The sequence below is a fragment of the Triturus cristatus genome, chromosome 1_1 (assembly GCF_964204655.1).
Source record: "Triturus cristatus chromosome 1_1, aTriCri1.1, whole genome shotgun sequence".
In the NCBI taxonomy this organism is placed as follows: Eukaryota; Metazoa; Chordata; class Amphibia; order Caudata; family Salamandridae; genus Triturus; species Triturus cristatus.
Window position 1 is genome coordinate 648,473,574 of NC_140579.1, and position 19,132 is coordinate 648,492,705.

Consider the following 19,132-nt stretch of genomic DNA (forward strand, 5'->3'; position numbering starts at 1 on the left):
TTTTCAGCATATCGGTGGCGCGTCTACAGCGCAGTCACGCATCAGCCTCCATAAGTAGTCCTGGGAGGTGGGAAGAGCTGTCAGGGAGGCGAGAGGGCGGGGAGCGGGAAAACGGCAGTAACGGGAAAAATGACAGAAGCGTTGGCAAATGTGGTTGTGATAAATATTTCTGGGGGAAATCTGTGTATGTCCAAACTTTATGTGCATTTATTAGCGATAAAAATGTTCTTGTTTAATAAGGAAATGTGAGAAAATAATAAAAAGTTTTTTTTTTAAATGCTGGACACATACATCACGCACCCGGACCGTGCCAAGTGCCATGAACCCTGGCCCTCCTCACTCCCACACATACCACCGCAGAGCTATGTGATCTGTCCCATATTATTTGAAAGTGCAATTTTCTCCAGGTAATGACTAGTGGAAACTCCGTGCATAGAATAGCACAATAAACAGAATATACAGTAAAACTGCTCACAAAGATCACTCTGGTGCATTATTCCCCTTGCACAGGGGGAAATATGTACCTGGATGCAGAAAAACGACCCAATATCATATGTAGATAGTATTTCCGCAAGTGTTTTTTTCACCCAATTTTTGTGCGCACTCAGAATGTGGCCATATGTGCTTTACATCTTGAACTGAAGTGAACAAATAACACTTTAAAGAATTAACAACAAGTAATAATGCATATCAATAAACGCTAGTGTCGACTTGAAGACTTTGATCTTAGATGTAAGGTTTACAAGCATATCTTATTTGCACTTTTTAGCGGATCAAAAGTGAAAAGATATCTACAGTCAAGGAGGAGCCTTGGACTCTTGGCCACTTTTTCACCTGGAATTGTGCAGCTGGAGTTAGGGAGGTTAGACCCACACACCAAGAGGGATGGACTAAAGGGGAGACGGGCAGGTGTAAATGTACAGGTCTCTTTCAAATGGGGAAGTTTGTACATGCATGCAGCAAAAATAATGAATTACCAACATAACAGTGCCTCTCTTAACCCTATTGGTTTCAGTATTTGTCTGTCTCTCGACCAAATAAAGTGTCAGTAGCAATTAATTTGCAAGTCTGTGGACAAGGACAACTCAAAGCTGTAAAATGCACCATCTACAGAAGGCAAATGGATAATCAATGAATATCCAAGAAGCCTTTCACACTAATTCTCGGTATTTCTCCTATGCCAGAAGGGCAATACAGTCTACAAGAGATGGAATATTATGGTATTTTATCATTGCCTCGCCCGTCCTTCCATACTATGACAGTACGGCCTGGAAGGCGCAACACTGGAGGTTTATCACTGCCAGTTGCATCGGGTTTCTGTTAGAATCCGGGGTCTCTGGTTGGCGCAGGTATGCACTTGCGACAAGCAGGGACCCTTTCCTCTAAGTCAGGGCGTAGGATTACCTCTTTAAAAATAACCCCTGCTCACCCTCTAGGTAACGTGGCGCGAGCAGTCAGGCTAGATTCTAGAGGGCATTAGGTTAAGCATTCACAGTGTCCCACACAATAACCACCAACCCACCACACAGTGACACAAGGCTGTATTTATGTAAAAATAAAGTTCTTTATATATAAGATTTCTTTAAGCAGGCTTTCAAAAATACAGTTCTTCACTTATATGAGGCTCCAGTTACTTGTATTGCTTTTAGGCAGTCCACAGATCTTAAAATGGCAAAGTTCTACTTTAAAAATGCTTCTTTGGGGTATTGTACGCTTCGTAGCGCCTCTGGTACGCGTCGTACCACTATTTGGACGCGTCGTGCCGTTCCTCACGCTTCTCACGTGAGTACGCGTATGCCGGACGTGAACCGTATGGACCGGACCCTCGCAGGTACGCGTCATACACGTTCGGGACGTCTCTTGCCAAGTCCCACGCTTCCCGCGTGAGCGCCGGCAATGGATTTTTCACTGTACGGACCGTACAGAGGCAGGGACGTGCCGCACAAGGACGGCAGAGCAGGTACGGCTCGTACAAAGGCAAATACGGATCGTACCACGGTGTACAAGTCACAAATACCTTAGTTCTTTGGGGGCAATGTTCGCGGAGGCTTGCAGACGTCTTTCACGAGTGTCCCACGTCGCGTCCTGGTCCCGGCTCCTCCGCGGACGACGATGCTTCGTGGGTGCACTTTTCCGACTTCTCAGCCCACCAGCGAAGTGGGAAGCAGGAGGGGCAGCCCGGGGGTGATGTCACAGCGCAGAGCGCTGTTAGCTTCGTCCGGATGTGGCGAACCAGGGCACTTCAGGTCTTTACAGTAGTCTCTACGGCCCGGAGGGGGTCGCAGGGGCTCAGCGCTCAGACACGGTGATCTCCTCCTTACGTTGCGAGCTACGGCTCGAGGGGGCAGTTGCTTGCTTTGCTCAGGCTGGCAGGCCTTTACGTTGCTCACAGCAGCTCCGGCGGCAGAAGTCGCGTTGCTCAGCGAGATGAGGGGGTGCACAGGTTCTCTGGGGTCAGCGTTGTAGATTCACCCACGGCAGCTTCTTCTCCTTCTAGGGGGGGGTAGCGCCCACTGTTCCTGGGGCGCAGATCAGGGGGCAAGTTCACCAGCAAGCCCTTGGAGATTGTTTCAAGCACAAGTTGATCAAAAGTCTTTCAGTCTTTTTCCTCCTCTCCTTCAGCAGCAAGGCACCAACCACAGGCCAGTCTCACAGGTCAGAGACAGTAGTCCTCCATGCAGCTTTCCCAGGTCCTTCTCTTCGGGCAGAGGTTCTTCTTGGCGCAAACAGGATCTGATTTCTTAGGAGCAGGGCTCCTTCTTTTATAGCACAATTCTTTTGTTCTTTGTCGCCAGGGGGCCTGGGCCTGGCTCAGTCCAGTTTTGGAGCACTTTGTTGTGGTGACTCTGCTCTTTCCTTTCAGCAGCAGGGCAGAGACATCAGCTGCTCCACAGGGGGTGGAGCCGGCATTGTGGAGGCAGAGCACAGGCCTATTCAGAGTCAAAGGTGTACTCCTCCCACCCATCCTGGTGTAATCTCTCTACCCACCACCTGGCAGCCAGCCTGTCTCCTGGAATTCCCCAGCCCTGCTCCTTTACTGTTACTAGGCAGAACACACACACACAGCAGAGGCGGACTGAAATGGCCAGGTCAGTAAATACTAACTTTCTAAAAGTAGTATTTACAAACACAGGATATTAAAATAAACTTTACTAAAAGAAGTATTTTATTATTCTGAGTTCAGGCATACTAAACTTGACTTTCTACCATGCTCTCTGAGTCCACTGGGATTACAGCGTGTAGTAATTCCAGCAGCCCATTCTGGCCTATGGAGAGCAGGTAGCCTTCAATAGTGAAAAACAAAAATGGCTGTAATTCACTATTAGGACATGCCACACACACCAGGGCATGTCCTACCTTATGCCTACAATGCACCCTGCCCTTGGGCCTACCAGAGGGGTGACTAATATGTAGTTAAGGGAAGGTTTAGGGACTGGCAAGTAGGTGCACTTGCGCAATCAGCGCAACAGTACCAGACCGCGCGCAGGTTCTGCAGTGGCAGACCCTAGAAACATTTTACTAGGTCGCTTCTGTGGGTGGCACAACCAGTGCTGCAAGCCCACCAGCAGCATTTGTATTTACAAGCCCTGGCACTCCTGGTGCACTTTACTAGGGGCTGATAGTAAACCAAATAAGCCAAACATGGACACCAATCAATGTATACACTTTTCCAAAGGGAGCACTTGCACTGTGGTACTGATTAGCAGTGGCACAGTGCCCTGAGCAGCTAACACCAACAAAACACAATGAGGCACATCAGCAAAAAGTGGAAGGGAAACTCACGCCAAGGTGCCAGGTCTAACACGTGTCCCCTCCAGCTGAAATGTGGGGGGAACTACCCTACCCCAGGGAGTTCCTCTTCACTAAGGCGGAAAAACCTGGACAGACCGTCAGCATTGGCGTGATCTGTGCCAGGGCGATGCTCCACCGTAAAGTCCATACCCTGTAGGGAGATGGACCACCTCAACAGTTTTGGGTTCTCACCCCTCATTTGCATCAACCATCTGAGGGGCCTGTGGTCGGTCTGAATCCGGAAGTGATCCCCAAACAAGTAGGGCCTCAGCTACTTCAGCGCCCAGACCACAGTAAATGCTTCTCGCTCTATCGCACTCCACCTTTGTTCCCGTGGAAGTAGCCTCCTACTTATGAAGGCTACAGGTTGGTCCCAGCCCTCCTCAGTCATCTGTGAGAGAACAGCCTCTACACCATGCTCTGATGCGTCTGTCTGCACTAGGAATTCTTTGGAGAAGTCAGGAGCCAAGAGCACGGGCGCCGTGCACATGGCAGTCTTCAGGGTGTCAAAAGCCTTCTGACAGGTGTCAGTAAAGATCACTTTCCTGGGCTGCTTCTTCGAAGTCAGCTCTGTCAAGGGGGCAACGATGCTGCCATACCCCTTGACAAACCTCCTGTAGTACCCTGTGAGTCCTAAAAAGGCCCTCACCTCCGTCTGGGTCTTTGGGGGCTCCCAAGCCAGGATGGTTTCGATCTTGGGTTGTAGGGGCGCCACCTGGCCGCTCCCTACTTGGTGTCCCTAGTACACCACGGAACCCTGCCCGATCTGACACTTGCTTGCCTTGATCGTGAGGCCTGCCTTGCGCAGCGCCATCAACACTTCCCAGAGGTGTTGCAGGTGTTCTTTCCATGTGCCGCTGAACACTGCGATATCATCCAGGTATGCTGCGCTGAACTCGGTCAGCCTAGCCAACACCTGGTTGACCAACCTCTGGAAGGTGGCAGGGGCATTCTTCATCCCAAATGGCATAACCCGGAACTGGAAATGCCCATCTGGTGTGGAGACTGCGGACCTCTCTTTGGCCCCATCAGTCAAGGCGATCTGCCAGTACCCAGACGTTAAATCAAACGTGGTGAGGTACCGTGCAGCCCCTAACCGATCGATGAGCTCATCAGCTCTGGGGATGGGGTGCGCGTCAGTCTTCGTGACTGAATTGAGTCCTCGGTAGTCCACACAGAACCGGAGGTCGGGTGTGGCACCCGGCGCTGGCCCAAGGACTGCTGGAGGACTCAACCACCCCAAGAGCAAGCATCTTTGAGACCTCCTCTTTGATGCAGGCTCTGACCCTGTCAGTTACCCTGTAAGCCTTGTGCTTCACAGGTAAGTTGTCTCCTGTATCCACATCATGGACGCACCAATCTGTGATACCAGGAACCAGGGAGAACAGGTCAGGAAACTGCCCCAGCAGCTGGCAGCAGTCATCCTGTTGCTCAGGGGTCAGGGTGGGTGAGAGGCTAACTCCATCCACTGACCCGTCTCGCTCTGAGGCTACCAAGAGGTCAGGAAGAGGCTCAGACTCCTCCTCCGTCCCCTCATCGGTGGCCAAGAGCATGCCCACTTCGGACCTTTCCAAGTGGGGCTTCAGTCGATTGACATGGAGGACCCTCAAGGGGTTCCTCGGAGACTGCAAGTCCACCAAGTAGGTGACAGAACTCTTGCGCTCCACAATCTCAAAGGGTCCTGTCCACTTGTCCTGGAGTGCACAAGGCTCCACAGGGGCCAGGACCCATACCTTTTGACAAGGTAGAAGCTCAACCAGAGTGGCGTTCTGGTCGTACCACCGCTTCATTTCCTCCTGGCTGGCTTCCAGATTTGCCTCAGCAAGTTGCCTGAAACGCCGAGTCTGGTTCCGGAAGGCCAGCAAGTAACTGTATACATTCTGGGGAGGTTTTCTGGGAGATTGCTCCCAGCCTTCCTTGACCAGACTAAGAGGTCCTCGTACTGGGTGGCCATACAAAAGCTCAAAGGGACTGAACCCCAGAGACTTTTGTGGCACCTCGCAGTACGCAAAGAGAAGGCATGGTAAGAGGACGTCCCACTTACGCCTCATGGGTTCCTCAAGACCCATAATCATGCCCTTTAGGGTTTGGTTGAATCTCTCAACCAACCCGTTTCCTTGGGGATGGTAAGGGGTGGTGAACTTGTATGTCACACCACACTCTTGCCAAAGGGATTTCATATATTTCGATATGAAATTGGTCCCCCTGTTGGACTCCACCTCTATAGGGAATCCTACTCGTGAGAAAATTCCCATCAGTGCCCGTCCCACCACGGGGGCCGTAATTGTCCTCAGAGGGATGGCTTCAGGGTACCGGGTGGCATGGTCCACCAAGACCAGGATAAACCTGTTGCCCATGGCTGTCTTGGAGTCCAGTGGCCCCACAATGTCAATCCCCACTCGCTGGAATGGGGTACTGACCACAGGGAAAGGTTGGAGTGGAGCCTTCAGCTTCCTTCCACTCTTGCCACTTGCCTGGCAAGTCTGGCATGTCCTGCAGTGAATGTCAGAACTCCTGCGCATTTGAGGCCAATAAAAGTGTGTGACAAGCCTTTCGAAGGTCTTGTCCTGCCCCAAATGCCATGCTAACGGAACGTCGTGAGCCAGCCCCAGTAGGAAGGCTCTGAACTTCTGGGGTACCACCAGCGCACGGGCTGACCCAGGTTCAGCAACCTTAGGCTCTGAGTACAGGAGGTCGTTCTCCCAGTAGATTAAGTGAGTACCGGACTGATCACCATTGGCCTGGGCTGCAGCCTGCTGCCGCATACCCACTAGAGAGGGGCACTCTTTCTACTCCCTGCAGAATTCCTCCCTGGTGGGGCCTCCTTCTTACTGCCAATGGGTCAGCTCAGGCAGGTCCCCCAGTTCGGCTATCTGTTCCCCGGTAGGCTCCAGGGCATCCCCCTCAAGGTCTGCTTCCTCCTGGGCCGTGGGAACTTTAGGAGCCGGTTTCCCGTGCCTCCTGCGCCCTCTCCCTAAAGCCGGTTCCTGGGCCTCTCCCTCAGGCTCCAGGGTCCCTTCAACACCCCTACTGGCTGCCATCGACCGGGTGGTCACGCGGGTTCCACATACTGGCGACACTTGGGATCACTGGCAAAGTGACCTAGTTCACCACATTTATAACATTGAGAGGGCCCCTTGGGAACAGATTTACCTGTCGGGGCCCCTGTCGGCTTCGGGGGTGGGGGAGGCTGCGAAACTTTCTGCTGGTTCCCTTGGGGATTACTTTGGGGGCCTTTTTGGAACCCTTTCTGTTTTCCCTTGTCCCCCCCACTCTTCTGCTGGGGACCCTGCCCACCCTTGGCGGAGTCTCCCACTTGACCCTTGTGGACCCTGGTGCTGACCCAGCGGTCTGCCTCTTCAGCAAGCTTCCTAGGGTTAGTCAGCTTGCTATCCATCAGGTGTTGGCGTAGCTCAGGAAAACAATTAAGCGACAAGTGCTCCCATGCAATTAGATCAAAGAGACCTTGGAAATCATTCACTTTGCTACCCTTCACCCAGCCATCCAGTGCTCTGCAGAAAAAGGTTACATACTCCACATACGTACTCCCCACAATCTTGGTACACCCCCTGAACCTCTGTCTATATAATTCAGGAGTTGGCCCATATCTGGTCATTAAAGCTTCTTTCATGTGGGGGTAAGAGTGTAGACATCAGAGGGCAAATCTAAGAGTGTGTCCCGCCCCTCACTGAGGAACCGCCCCCACAACCCCGCTCCCCAATCTCTCTCAGGGACCCGGTGGGAGGACATGGCTATCTCATAGGCCCGGAACCATTGCCCTATGTCATCATTCTTGAAATACTCTTTAACTACATCTTTTGGCATGTACACCCTTGACTCTACCTGCACCGGCATTGCGCTGCCACCAGAGGGAGGGTTTTCCAAACTTTTCTCCTTTATCGCCAACTCCCTCATTCTTGCGTCGTGCTCCATCAGAATCTTTCTTTCCTCCGGAGCCATTCTCTTTTCTTCCAGAGCCAGTTTCTTGCTCTCTAGCTCCAACTGGCAATTTAATTTCAGTTTTGCCAAAGTGACCTCTTGCTCTCTGGCGGCCTGTCTGTCTGCCAGCTCCTCTGGTGACAGGCCTCCGCCAAAACTGTGGGTGCTCTCTGCTGGTTCCACTGGCACAATCTCCTCAACGCCACCTCTTGATTCCATCCAGGCTTTCAGCGCCTTGTAGAGATCTGGTTTGAGCCTACATCCTACATGTGGAACCTTGAACTTCTTGCAAAAGCTCCTGAGTTGGTTTTTTGTGTAGCTGTCCAGCTTTGATTCATCCCTTTCCAATTCTCCAGCCTCTGAGGCTTCAGATGCTGTTTTCTCTATGCTGTTTGGGCCCGGCATGACTCCAAACACAAGGGATCTTCTTGTCTTGGCAAGCGAAATTAAAATTGTAAAGTTCTTTGGCTCAAGCTACTGGACTGTCCTCACTGTGCAATGGCTAGTAATCACTGCGCAGACACCAAGAATGCAAATCCGTAAATCCTCACCGCTGCCACCAATGTTAGAATCCGGGGTCTCTGGTTGGCGCAGGTATGCACTTGCGACAAGAAGGGACCCTTTCCTCTAAGTCAGGGCGTAGGATTACCTCTTTAAAAATAACCCCTGCTCACCCTCTAGGTAACGTGGCGCGAGCAGTCAGGCTAGATTCCAGAGGGCATTAGGTTAAGCATTCACAGTGTCCCACACAATAACCACCAACCCACCACACAGAGACACAAGGCTGTATTTATGTAAAAATAAAGTTCTTTATATATAAGATTTCTTTAAGCAGGCTTTCAAAAATACAGTTCTTCACTCATATGAGGCTCCAGTTACTTGTATTGCTTTTAGGCAGTCCACAGATCTTAAAATGGCCAAGTTCTACTTTAAAAATGCTTCTTTGGGGTATTGTACGCTTCGTAGCGCCTCCGGTACGCGTCATACCGCTATTTGGACGTGTCGTGCCGTTCCTCACGCTTCTCACGTGAGTACGCGTATGCCGGACGTGAACCGTACGGACCGTACCCTCGCAGGTACGCGTCGTACACGTTCGGGACGTCTCTTGCCAAGTCCCACGCTTCCCGCGTGAGCGCCGGCAATGGATTTTTCACTGTACGGACCGTACAGAGGCAGGTACGCGCCGCACAAGGACGGCAGAGCAGGTATGGCTCGTACAAAGGCAAGTACGGGTCGTACCACGGCGTACAAGTCACAAATACCTTAGTTCTTTGGGGGCAATGTTCGCGGAGGCTTGCAGACGTCTTTCACGAGTGTCCCACGTTGCGTCCTGGTCCCGGCTTCTCCGTGGACGACGATGTTTCGTGGGGGCACTTTTCCGACTTCTCAGCCCACCAGCGAAGTGGGAAGCAGGAGGGGCAGCCCGGGGGTGATGTCGCAGCGCAGCGCGCTGTTAGCTTCGTCCGGATGTGGCGAACCAGGGCACTTCAGGTCTTTACAGTAGTCTCTACGGCCCGGAGGGGGTCGCAGGGGCTCAGCGCTCAGACACGGTGATCTCCTCCTTACGTTGCGAGCTACGGCTCGAGGGGGCAGTTGCTTGCTTTGCTCAGGCTGGCAGGCCTTTACGTTGCTCACAGCAGCTCCGGCGGCAGAAGTCGCGTTGCTCAGCGAGATGAGGGGGTGCACAGGTTCTCTGGGGTCAGCGTTGTAGAATCACCCACGGCAGCTTCTTTTCCTCCTCTCCTTCAGCAGCAAGGCACCCACCACAGGCCAGTCTCACAGGTCAGAGACAGTAGTCCTCCATGCAGCTTTCCCAGGTCCTTCTCTTCGGGCAGAGGTTCTTCTTGGCGCAAACAGGATCTGATTTCTTAGGAGCAGGGCTCCTTCTTTTATAGCACAATTCTTTTGTTCTTTGTCGCCAGGGGGCCTGGGCCTGGGCCTGGCTCAGTCCGGTTTTGGAGCACTTTGTTGTGGTGACTCTGCTCTCTCCTTTCAGCAGCAGGGCAGAGACATCAGCCGCTCCACAGGGGGCGGAGCCGGCATTGTGGAGGCAGAGCACAGGTCTATTCAGAGTCAAAGGTGTACTCCTCCCACCCATCCTGGTGTAATCTCTCTACCCACCAGCTGGCAGCCAGCCTGTCTCCTGGAATTCCCCAGCCCTGCTCTTCCCTGTTACTAGGCAGAACACACACACACAGCAGAGGCGGACTGAAATGGCCAGGTCAGTAAATACTAACTTTCTAAAAGTAGTATTTACAAACACAGGATATTAAAATAAACTTTACTAAAAGAAGTATTTTATTATTCTCTGTTCAGGCATACTAAACTTGACTTTCTACCATGCTCTCTGAGTCCACTGGTATTACAGCGTGTAGTAATTCCAGAAGCCCATTCTGGCCTATGGAGAGCAGGTAGCCTTCAATAGTGAAAAACGAAAATGGCTGTAATTCACTATTAGGACATGCCACACACATCAGGGCATGTCCTACCTTATGCCTACAATGCACCCTGCCCTTGGACCTACAAGAGGGGTGACTAATATGAAGTTAAGGGAAGGTTTAGGGACTGGCAAATAGGTGCACTTGCGCAATCAGCGCGACAGTACCAGACCGCGTGCAGGTTCTGCAGTGGCAGGCCCTAGAAACATTTTACTAGGCTGCTTCTGTGGGTGGCACAACCAGTGCTGCAAGCCCACCAGCAGCATTTGTATTTACAAGCCCTGGCACTCCTGGTACACTTTACTAGGGGCTGATAGTAAACCAAATAAGCCAAACATGGACACCAATCAATGTATACACTTTTCCAAAGGGAGCACTTGCACTGTGGCACTGATTAGCAGTGGCACAGTACCCTGAGCAGCTAACACCAACAAAACACAATGAGGCACATCAGCAAAAAGTGGAAGGGAAACTCACGCCAAGGTGCCAGGTCTAACAGTTTCTTACTGTGATATCAAGAATTTGAGAAGACAGTCTGGGACTCAATGGCAGAAGAAAGGAGTAGGTAGAGCTACTTGGACCTTTGCCGTTCAGCCTGCCGACTCGCTGCTACAGTCTTCACTATATAAGGAGCTGTCATCCCATTCGGTGTGTGCACTTCAACTAGCAGGGTCATCAGTCCCTCTGCCAATCACCGTTACCCTCAACCAACAGGGCAGAAAAGACACAGCCCCTGTCTGTTTGCTCAACTGCAGTCCATCACTTACCGATGTATGTGTGGCGTTGCCTTCGTGGTCGAAGTGACGCTCAACGTAGTGTGACGACAGCAAGTGGCTGTGGAGAGAGAAAGAAATGGACTTCAGAAACAGTACAGGACTGGGATGTTTTTGTCATTTCTGAAGGCCCTGCTATCCTCTACCTGAAAAAGACCAGAAAATCCCACTGGCCCCAATTTCATGGATATATTATTACAACAATTTCTGTGAGGATATAACCCAAACACGTTCAACCTCAATATCAAAACGATAAACCCATTCCATTTTTTGTTACTATGGTACTAGAGGCATACGATGTTACATTTTGATAGCTGGATTTTATTGAAAAAGTAATGTGAGAATAAATTGCTCTTTGTGATATATTGATTTATTGTTTCGATATAGGTTGGTTGTGTTTGTGTTGAAGCCTCACTAAACCTGTTGTAATATGAAGCAAATGAATCACGTGGATGTTGCCAGGCTGAGAACTTCTTGTTTATAAATGCAAGTGGCAGCTCTCTCCTGTTTTCACAAAGTATTTGCTCTGGTTTAAGACTATATTATCACCATACTATGCTAATGAACACGCAAGGACAACTCTCCTTGGCTCTGTAAACTGTTCTGTGTTGTCACAGACTAAGGACGGATTCAGAGGGATGGTAAGGTGAACACTGTCATAGATTGATAAGGTGGAAAGTTCTTTAAAAAAGTGATGGAACTTTTCTGAATTGCATTGGCTGAACCTTTATGATCAGTTTTGGAAGTGATAGAAAACTGCTGGGATGTTCCGAAAAACACTAGGAAAATGTGCATATTTTAAAATGAATAGTTGGCGGCCCAGTAACTAGAAGCTGGCAAATCGCTGCTAGATAGGTCACTACGAAGGGAACAGAGCCTTTGACACTTATCAGTAGGAGAAGCCTTAAAGGAAGGTCCAGATGAATTACTGAACCTTCTGCGATGATCACACAGTGAAGAGGCCATCCTCTGCTGTTGTATTCTCAGGCTCCCCAACACCCACTACACAAGTCCAGCAGCGCTCTATGAAAATGTGAAATAAAATGTGCAGATTCTGATCCTTTAGCAGCCACAAACATGCAGAAGCCCACTGTACAATCCATGAGCTTTTACTGGCGCAATTTAAGGCAGAGTTAACAAACGTGGAGTACCCGAAGGTGCCAAGAATCGCCTTCAGTTATCAATATACTTTTTAAAGCGCTCTTTTAAAGCACTAAGGCACATTGCAGGGCGTGTGCAGGTTCCAAAGAGTCTAGGCGGAATGAGTACATAAGACGCCACAGGAGGTTTGTGAGGTAGTTGTTTCCAGTCATTTTCAAGGTTCGTGGTATTGTTGGGGGCCCTCACTGGTGCCAGGTAGACTGATATCAGGGGAGAGAGGGTGATCTCTGAACAGGCTGATGGTGTGGAACAAGGGTGTGGGGAGTCATTAGCTGATGACATCATTTGCTGGATGGTGAGGCCACAGCGGTTGATACAGGATCACACATCCCCATTTCCCAGAAAAGACTGGAAAGCAATGCCATTTTTCTCCTCTCTGGAGTACAGCAACAAAGACAGTCAGGACAGCAAAGTTCCAGCAGCAAGAGAACTCGCTATAGGCAAACAGAAACAGAATGATGCAGAACCACTAGGGTTACCCAAGAGCATGGGCCAGAGTGAAGAACTCGTCTGGCATGTAACAGACGATGCACAGACAGAATATCGAGATCTGAATATCGAAGTGGCATAATATCAACTGCAAGAATATCGTTGACCAGAATATCGACTTGAAGGTAAGAAATATCGCTTTCTGTAATATCGAAGTCAGTAATATCATTTGTAAACATATCGTTATTAATAATATCGATATTTATATTAGTGTTCTGTATTTTAGTATGTATGTTGAAAGAGTGTGATCTAATTTTTTTGTATAAGTATAGCTGTTTTTTTAAAAGAATGTTTGAAATTATTAGACATGATTAATTTTATGTTAATGACATTTTGCGTATTTTAGTTCTGTAGCGGGTTGTGGGTTTATAGGGGGATGGGGTGGGAAGTAATTTAATTATAATAATTAATTAATAATTGTTATTTATTAGTATTTATAATTATTTTTTATTAATTATTAATTGGTTATTACATTTAATTAATTAATTAATTGATCATTCTGTAAATTGTGTTATTTTTTTAGGAGTGGGTTGTGGGTTTATAGGGGAATAGGGCGGGAAGTAATTTAATTTGAATAAAGTAATAATTTTTATTAGTATTTATAATTAATTTTGTATTAATTATTAATTGGTTATCAAATTTTATTAATTCATTAGTTGATAATTATGTTAATTGTGGAATTTTTTAGTAGCTGGTTGTCGGTTTATAGGCGAATAGGGTGGGAAGTAATTTAATTATAATAAAGTAATTAATAATTGTTATTTATTAGTATTTATAATTAATTTTTTATTAATTATTAATTGGTTATTACATTTAATTAATTAATTAATTGATAATTCTGTAAATTGTGTTATTTTTTTAGGAGTGGGTTGTGGGTTTATAGGGGAATAGGGTGGGAAGTAATTTAATTTGAATAAAGTAATAATTTTTATTAGTATTTATAATTAATTTTGTATTAATTATTAATTGGTTATCAAATTTTATTAATTCATTAATTGATAATTATGTTAATTGTGGGATTTTTTAGTAGCTGGTTGTCGGTTTATAGGCGAATAGGGTGGGAAGTAATTTAATTATAATAAAGTAATTAATAATTATTTATTAGTATTTATAATTATTTTTTATTAATTATAAATTGGTTATTACATTTTATTAATTAATTAATTGATAATTATGTTAATTGTTTTTTTTTAGGAGCGGGTTGTGGGTTTATAGAGGAATAGGGTGGGATGTAATTTAATTTGAATAAAGTAATTAACATGTTTTTATTTACTAGCATTTATAAAAAGAAATGTATTCATTAATTATTAATTGGTTATCAAATTTTATTAATTAATTGATAATGATGTTAATTGTGTTATTTTTAGGAATGGGTTGTGGGTTTATAGGGGAATAGGGTGGGAAGTAATTTGATTATAATACAGTAATTAATAGTTTTTTTATTAGTATTTATTTTACATTTTGATTTTATAGTGTTTGTGGTAATTCATTTATTATAAATTAATTATTAATTGTTTGTTAATTATAAATAATTAATTGGTAAATATGTTAATTGTGTTTATTATGTAGGAGTTGTTTGTGCGTTTATAGGGGAATATGGTGTGAAGTAATTTATTTAAAAATCATTAATAATTAATTTTTTGATTATAATATATTTATGCTAAATATAGTTATTTGTTAGCAAAATGTTATTTTTAACTTTTATAAATTAGTTATTGTAGTTAAATTTTAGTACTTTTTAACATTAAAATATTTGTCAAGCTTATATAATTTTTCATATTTTTATATATTTTTTTATTTTTGTGTTAACAATTTTTGTATTGTAGTTGGTATTTTGTTTCTTTTTTCTTTTTATTAAAATTTTTGAGAAATACTAATTTTACCCCTCTGCTATCCAACACATTCCTTACTGTTGCACTCTCTGGAGTGGGAATAGTAATTTTTACCCCTACGCTATCCAACACTTTCCCTAATGTTGCAGTAATTGCAGTGGGAATAATACATTTTTACCCTTATGCAATTCAACAATTTTCCTACTGTTGCACTCAATGAAGTGCAAAATGTAAGTTTAAAAATGTATAAATATTTTAGTATTTTATTTTATAACATAATGTTTTTATTATGATATTTTATGTTATAGGTGTATATGTATATATAGCAAAGCAAATGGTGGGAGGGTAAATCCCTCCAGAGATATTTGGATGTTGGCAGGGTGCCAAGAGGCTTGAGGATATTAACGGCACCCAGCTATGAATACCCAGATAAGGACATGGTGCGTGAATGGGCAGAAACAAATCTAGATTCATCGTGTAGGCTCATGATAATTTTAGTCAAATATGCGGAGAAAGATCGTCAGAAATTACAGGAACAGATTGACCGGATGAATTAGACACCATGGGGCAACTAAAAGAGGAAATAACTAAGCTAAAAGAGGAAATGATTAAGCGGCTAAAACGTGAAGAACATACACGGGGGTTCGACACGTACTCGGGTGTACATACACGGGGGTACGGCGCGTACATGCGGGGGCTGGGGGGGTACGGCGCGTACATGTGGGGGCTGGGGGGGGTACGGCGCGTACATGCGGGGGCTGGGGGGTTACGGCGCGTACATGCGGGGGCTGGGGGGGGTACGGCACGTACCTGCGGGGGCTGGGGGGGGTACGGCGCGTACATGCGGGGGCTGGGGGGGGTACGGCGCGTACATGCGGGGGCTGGGGGGGTACGGCGCGTACATGCGGGGGCTGGGGGGGGTACGGCGCGTACATGCGGGGGCTGGGGGGGGGTACGGCGCGTACCGGGCACCTGTTTGGACGTCTCCATGGTTGCTATTGGAGTTCGGTGCGGACGGTCTTTTAACCATACGGTTGTACATTCGGACGCCCGGGACGGATCGTGATTCCCCGGTCGGACTTCGCTTTTCACGTTTGTACGGTAAATCGTCCGAGGACGTGTCGGACACATTTTCCGACCCGAGGACGTGTGGGGAATAATTCCCAAGGCGGTTCGTATGGACTTTTTACCATGCGAATCGTGATTGCCAGTTTGTACGGCACTTGTACGATTCGTACGGTAAAAAGACCGGATACGAGTCGTACGGGAATTTTTTTTACCGGATCGTAATTGGCACCACAAACATCAAAAAAGAAATGGAGGCGTTAAGCAGCACAGAACATTCAAATAACCAGACAATCATCAATTTGACTTATATTAAACTTAACGAAGCAGAAAAACAACTTCTAAGCCTTGGATTTTCATACTGTCCTCAAACTAGTTTCAACTAAGCAGAAACCAGAGTGAATATCTACAAAAGCGTGAGAAAACTGAAACTGAAGAAGCACTTTCGCCTAAGTGATAAAACAGACAGGGAACCCTCAGAACAGTTAGCTGGACCCTCAAATATATCACCTTCTTTTGACCTCACGCCTTCTGATGACCCAATATTCAACAATCTATTGGATTTAGCAGAAGAAAGTAGGAATGTAATCCAATCTTTTTTTATTATTTGATTATTGTGTAAGAATTTAAGCTCTGTTTTAGGGTTTTCCCTTTATATTCCCAATTTTGGGGCCGATTCCGATCCTGGAAAAACCGGGTACGAACCGTCGGTCGGAGCGTTTTCTCCGGTAAAAACACCATACAAACTTGCAAGTACGATTCGTACGGAAACACCATTTACGCACGAGTCGGAAAAAACACCAACCGACAGCAAAATACATACGAATGTGATCCGGGACACCGCGGACGTGACGTCCGGACGGAGTTAGGCATGTTTTTACGTCCCAGCAAGTACGATTCGTACCGACAGCAGTCCGGACGGCAATATTTTTACGGCACCCAAAAAGTGCCGGAAAAGCGAAGTACGCCGCGATGCGAGCGGAATAGGGGGCCCGGTATGTGCCGTCCCCCCCCAGCCCCCCGTATGTACGCGCCGTACCCCCAGCCCCCCCGCGGATGTACGCGCCATACCCCCAGCCCCCCCGCGGATGGACGCGCCGTACCCCCAGCCCCCCCACGGATGGACGCGCCGTACCCCCACCCCGTAGGTACGGTGCGGACTCCCACCCGTGTATGTACGGCGTGGACCCCCTCCACCGTAGGTACGGCGCGGACCCCCACCTGTGTATGTACGGCGTGGACCCCCACCCCCGTAGGTACGGTGCGGACCCCCACCCGTGTATGTACGGCGCGGACCCCCACCCCCGTAGGTACGGTGCGGTCCGCACCGGAGCTACGGGGGTAGGGGTCCGCGCCGTACATACACGGGTGGGGGTCCGCGCCATACATACACGGGTGGGGGTCCACACCGTACACACCGGGGTGGGGGTACGGCGCGTCCATCCACGGGGGGGCTGGGGGTACAGCACGTCCATCCGCGGGGGGCTGGGGGTACGGCGCGTCCATCCGCGGGGGGGCTGGGGGTACGGCGCGTCCATCCGTGGGGGGGCTGGGGGGGACGGCGCGTACATACGGGGGGCTGGGGGGGGACGGCGCGTACATACGGGGGGCTGGGGGGGGTGTTCGGCGCGTAACGGGCACCTGTTTGGACGTCGCCATGGTTGCTATAGGAGTTCGCTCCGAACGGTCTTTTTACCATACGGTTGTACAATCGGACGGACGGTACGAATCGTACTTGCGCGCTCGGACTTCAGTTTTCAGATTCGTACGTAAAAATGTCCGGGGACGTGTCGGACACCTTTTCCGACCCGAGGACGTGTTGGGGAATTTACCCAATGCGATTCGTATGGACTTTTTCACATACGAATCGTACTTGCCAGTTTGTACGGGACTTGTACGATTCGTACGGTAAAAAATCCAGATACGATTCGTACGGGGAATATTTTTCCAGGATCGGAATAGGCCCTTGTTTTCTCTTGTCTCATTAAGGAAAAATCTATTGTTCAGACAAGTGCAAAGAAGGGACTATTTTAAGTTTTGTTTTTAAATATGATGTATCACATGCTTTATATATAATAAATGTCGATGATTTTTAATTAGAGTGTTTGAATGTATTGTAAACCAATGGAATTGGACTCAAGGGATTGCTAGTTGACACTTGTAAGAGTACCCTATTCCCTTGAGCACTACAAGGGGTATCTCTCTACTTTTTTACAAATTTTCAGCACAACCTGTTGGTTGGAGAGGGCTTAGGTTTACCCTAAGACACATAGATTAATCAAATTGTATTGATATTAACAAATCTTTACCAAATATGGATAAATTGAAAACCTTTGGATTCTCAGAAGACCAATTCAATAGGCTTATTAGTCAGAATCCTCGTAATGGCAACACCAATGCTCTAAAAAACACCAGTCATGAACAATTGGTGAAAATATTGAATTTAAAGAAGAAATCAATCCGCACTGAATTACATGCGGAATTTTTAATTGAATACTTGAAGGCAGGGGTAATTCCTATTGGACTACAAGTGAGGAATGAACCCGGACTTTTTATTGAGAACCCTAAATTTATAGAAACATGGACACATATAGCGAATCGCTGTAGCCGCGACTGGCTCATTCTTATTATTGAGACGGCCCAAGAACTAATAGCAATAGAGAAAAAACAAATAGAGGACCTGGAGATTCTTCTCAGGCAAAATTCAGTATTGGAAGAGGCCAAGAAAAAGATGGATAAACTAGAGAGTGAAACCAACAGTTATAGAGACTATTTGGCTAATAAAAAAATGAAGAAGCTGAGAAAGGATATAGATAGATACAATGAAGAGACAGTATATCCATATTTAGGGAAGGAGTATTTTAAAAATAGACAAGAGCAAAGGTGGGAAAAACCCCAATATGCTAGACCCGTGTATTCAAGAGGGGGCAATAAACGGGTAACTTTCTCTGAAACATCAGGCTCTAGTAGCGAGGAGGAACAAGAAGTAGAACATAACAGTAGGACTGCACCAACATTTGAACGAGAGCCTTTTTTAGGCAGACGCCAGAATCAGGGACAGAGGGGTTACAGAAACTACAATCGGCAAGAACCCTAGAGGAACCATCAACCTCAGAATGCGGGGCAGGAATACCTAACGACCAGGAGCAGACAATACTGGAGATAGAGGAATTACCCATTATAAATCTATCAAAAAAGGTACTAACCAAAGACGAACAAGAGATCTTGAAAAAAGGTTTTAGCTTTGCGCCTATATCCCCCCACAACACATATGAGTTTGAAAGTGATTTAAAGATGTTTTTTAGAAAAATTAGGCTAAATAGGTTTTTTGAAGATAAACAATATATACAACCACCGAATGTTTCGGGTTTTAAACCCAAATCTACTTTCACCCCGAATCTAGGTCAGGTAGATAAAAATGTAGAGATATTCGAAAGGGTTGTGGAAATGGATATCAAAAACATGAGGAATGCTGTCCCCAAAAATAACAATCACAATTTGTCAGTAGATCAGAAGAAAGCATTAAAATCACTACAGGAGTGTGATGATATCACCATCAAACCCGCCGATAAAGGCGGGGGGGTCGTAATCTTTGATTCTACAGATTACGAAAAGAGAATGAGGAATCTCCTTAATGTGAGGG

The 19,132-nt window shown here is 47.0% G+C and overlaps 1 protein-coding gene across 6 annotated transcripts in view; it reads right to left on the reverse strand.

The window, feature by feature from the left end:
• ADAM11 (ADAM metallopeptidase domain 11) overlaps positions 1–19,132 on the reverse strand; it is a 789,906-nt gene that overhangs the window by 562,604 nt on the left and 208,170 nt on the right. For all 6 annotated transcript variants that reach the window (XM_085646660.1, XM_085646679.1, XM_085646669.1 and 3 more), the window contains exon 4: positions 10,937–11,003. In XM_085646660.1, the coding sequence (XP_085502786.1) occupies positions 10,937–11,003 (67 nt within the window). The remainder of the gene's footprint in view (positions 1–10,936; positions 11,004–19,132) is intronic.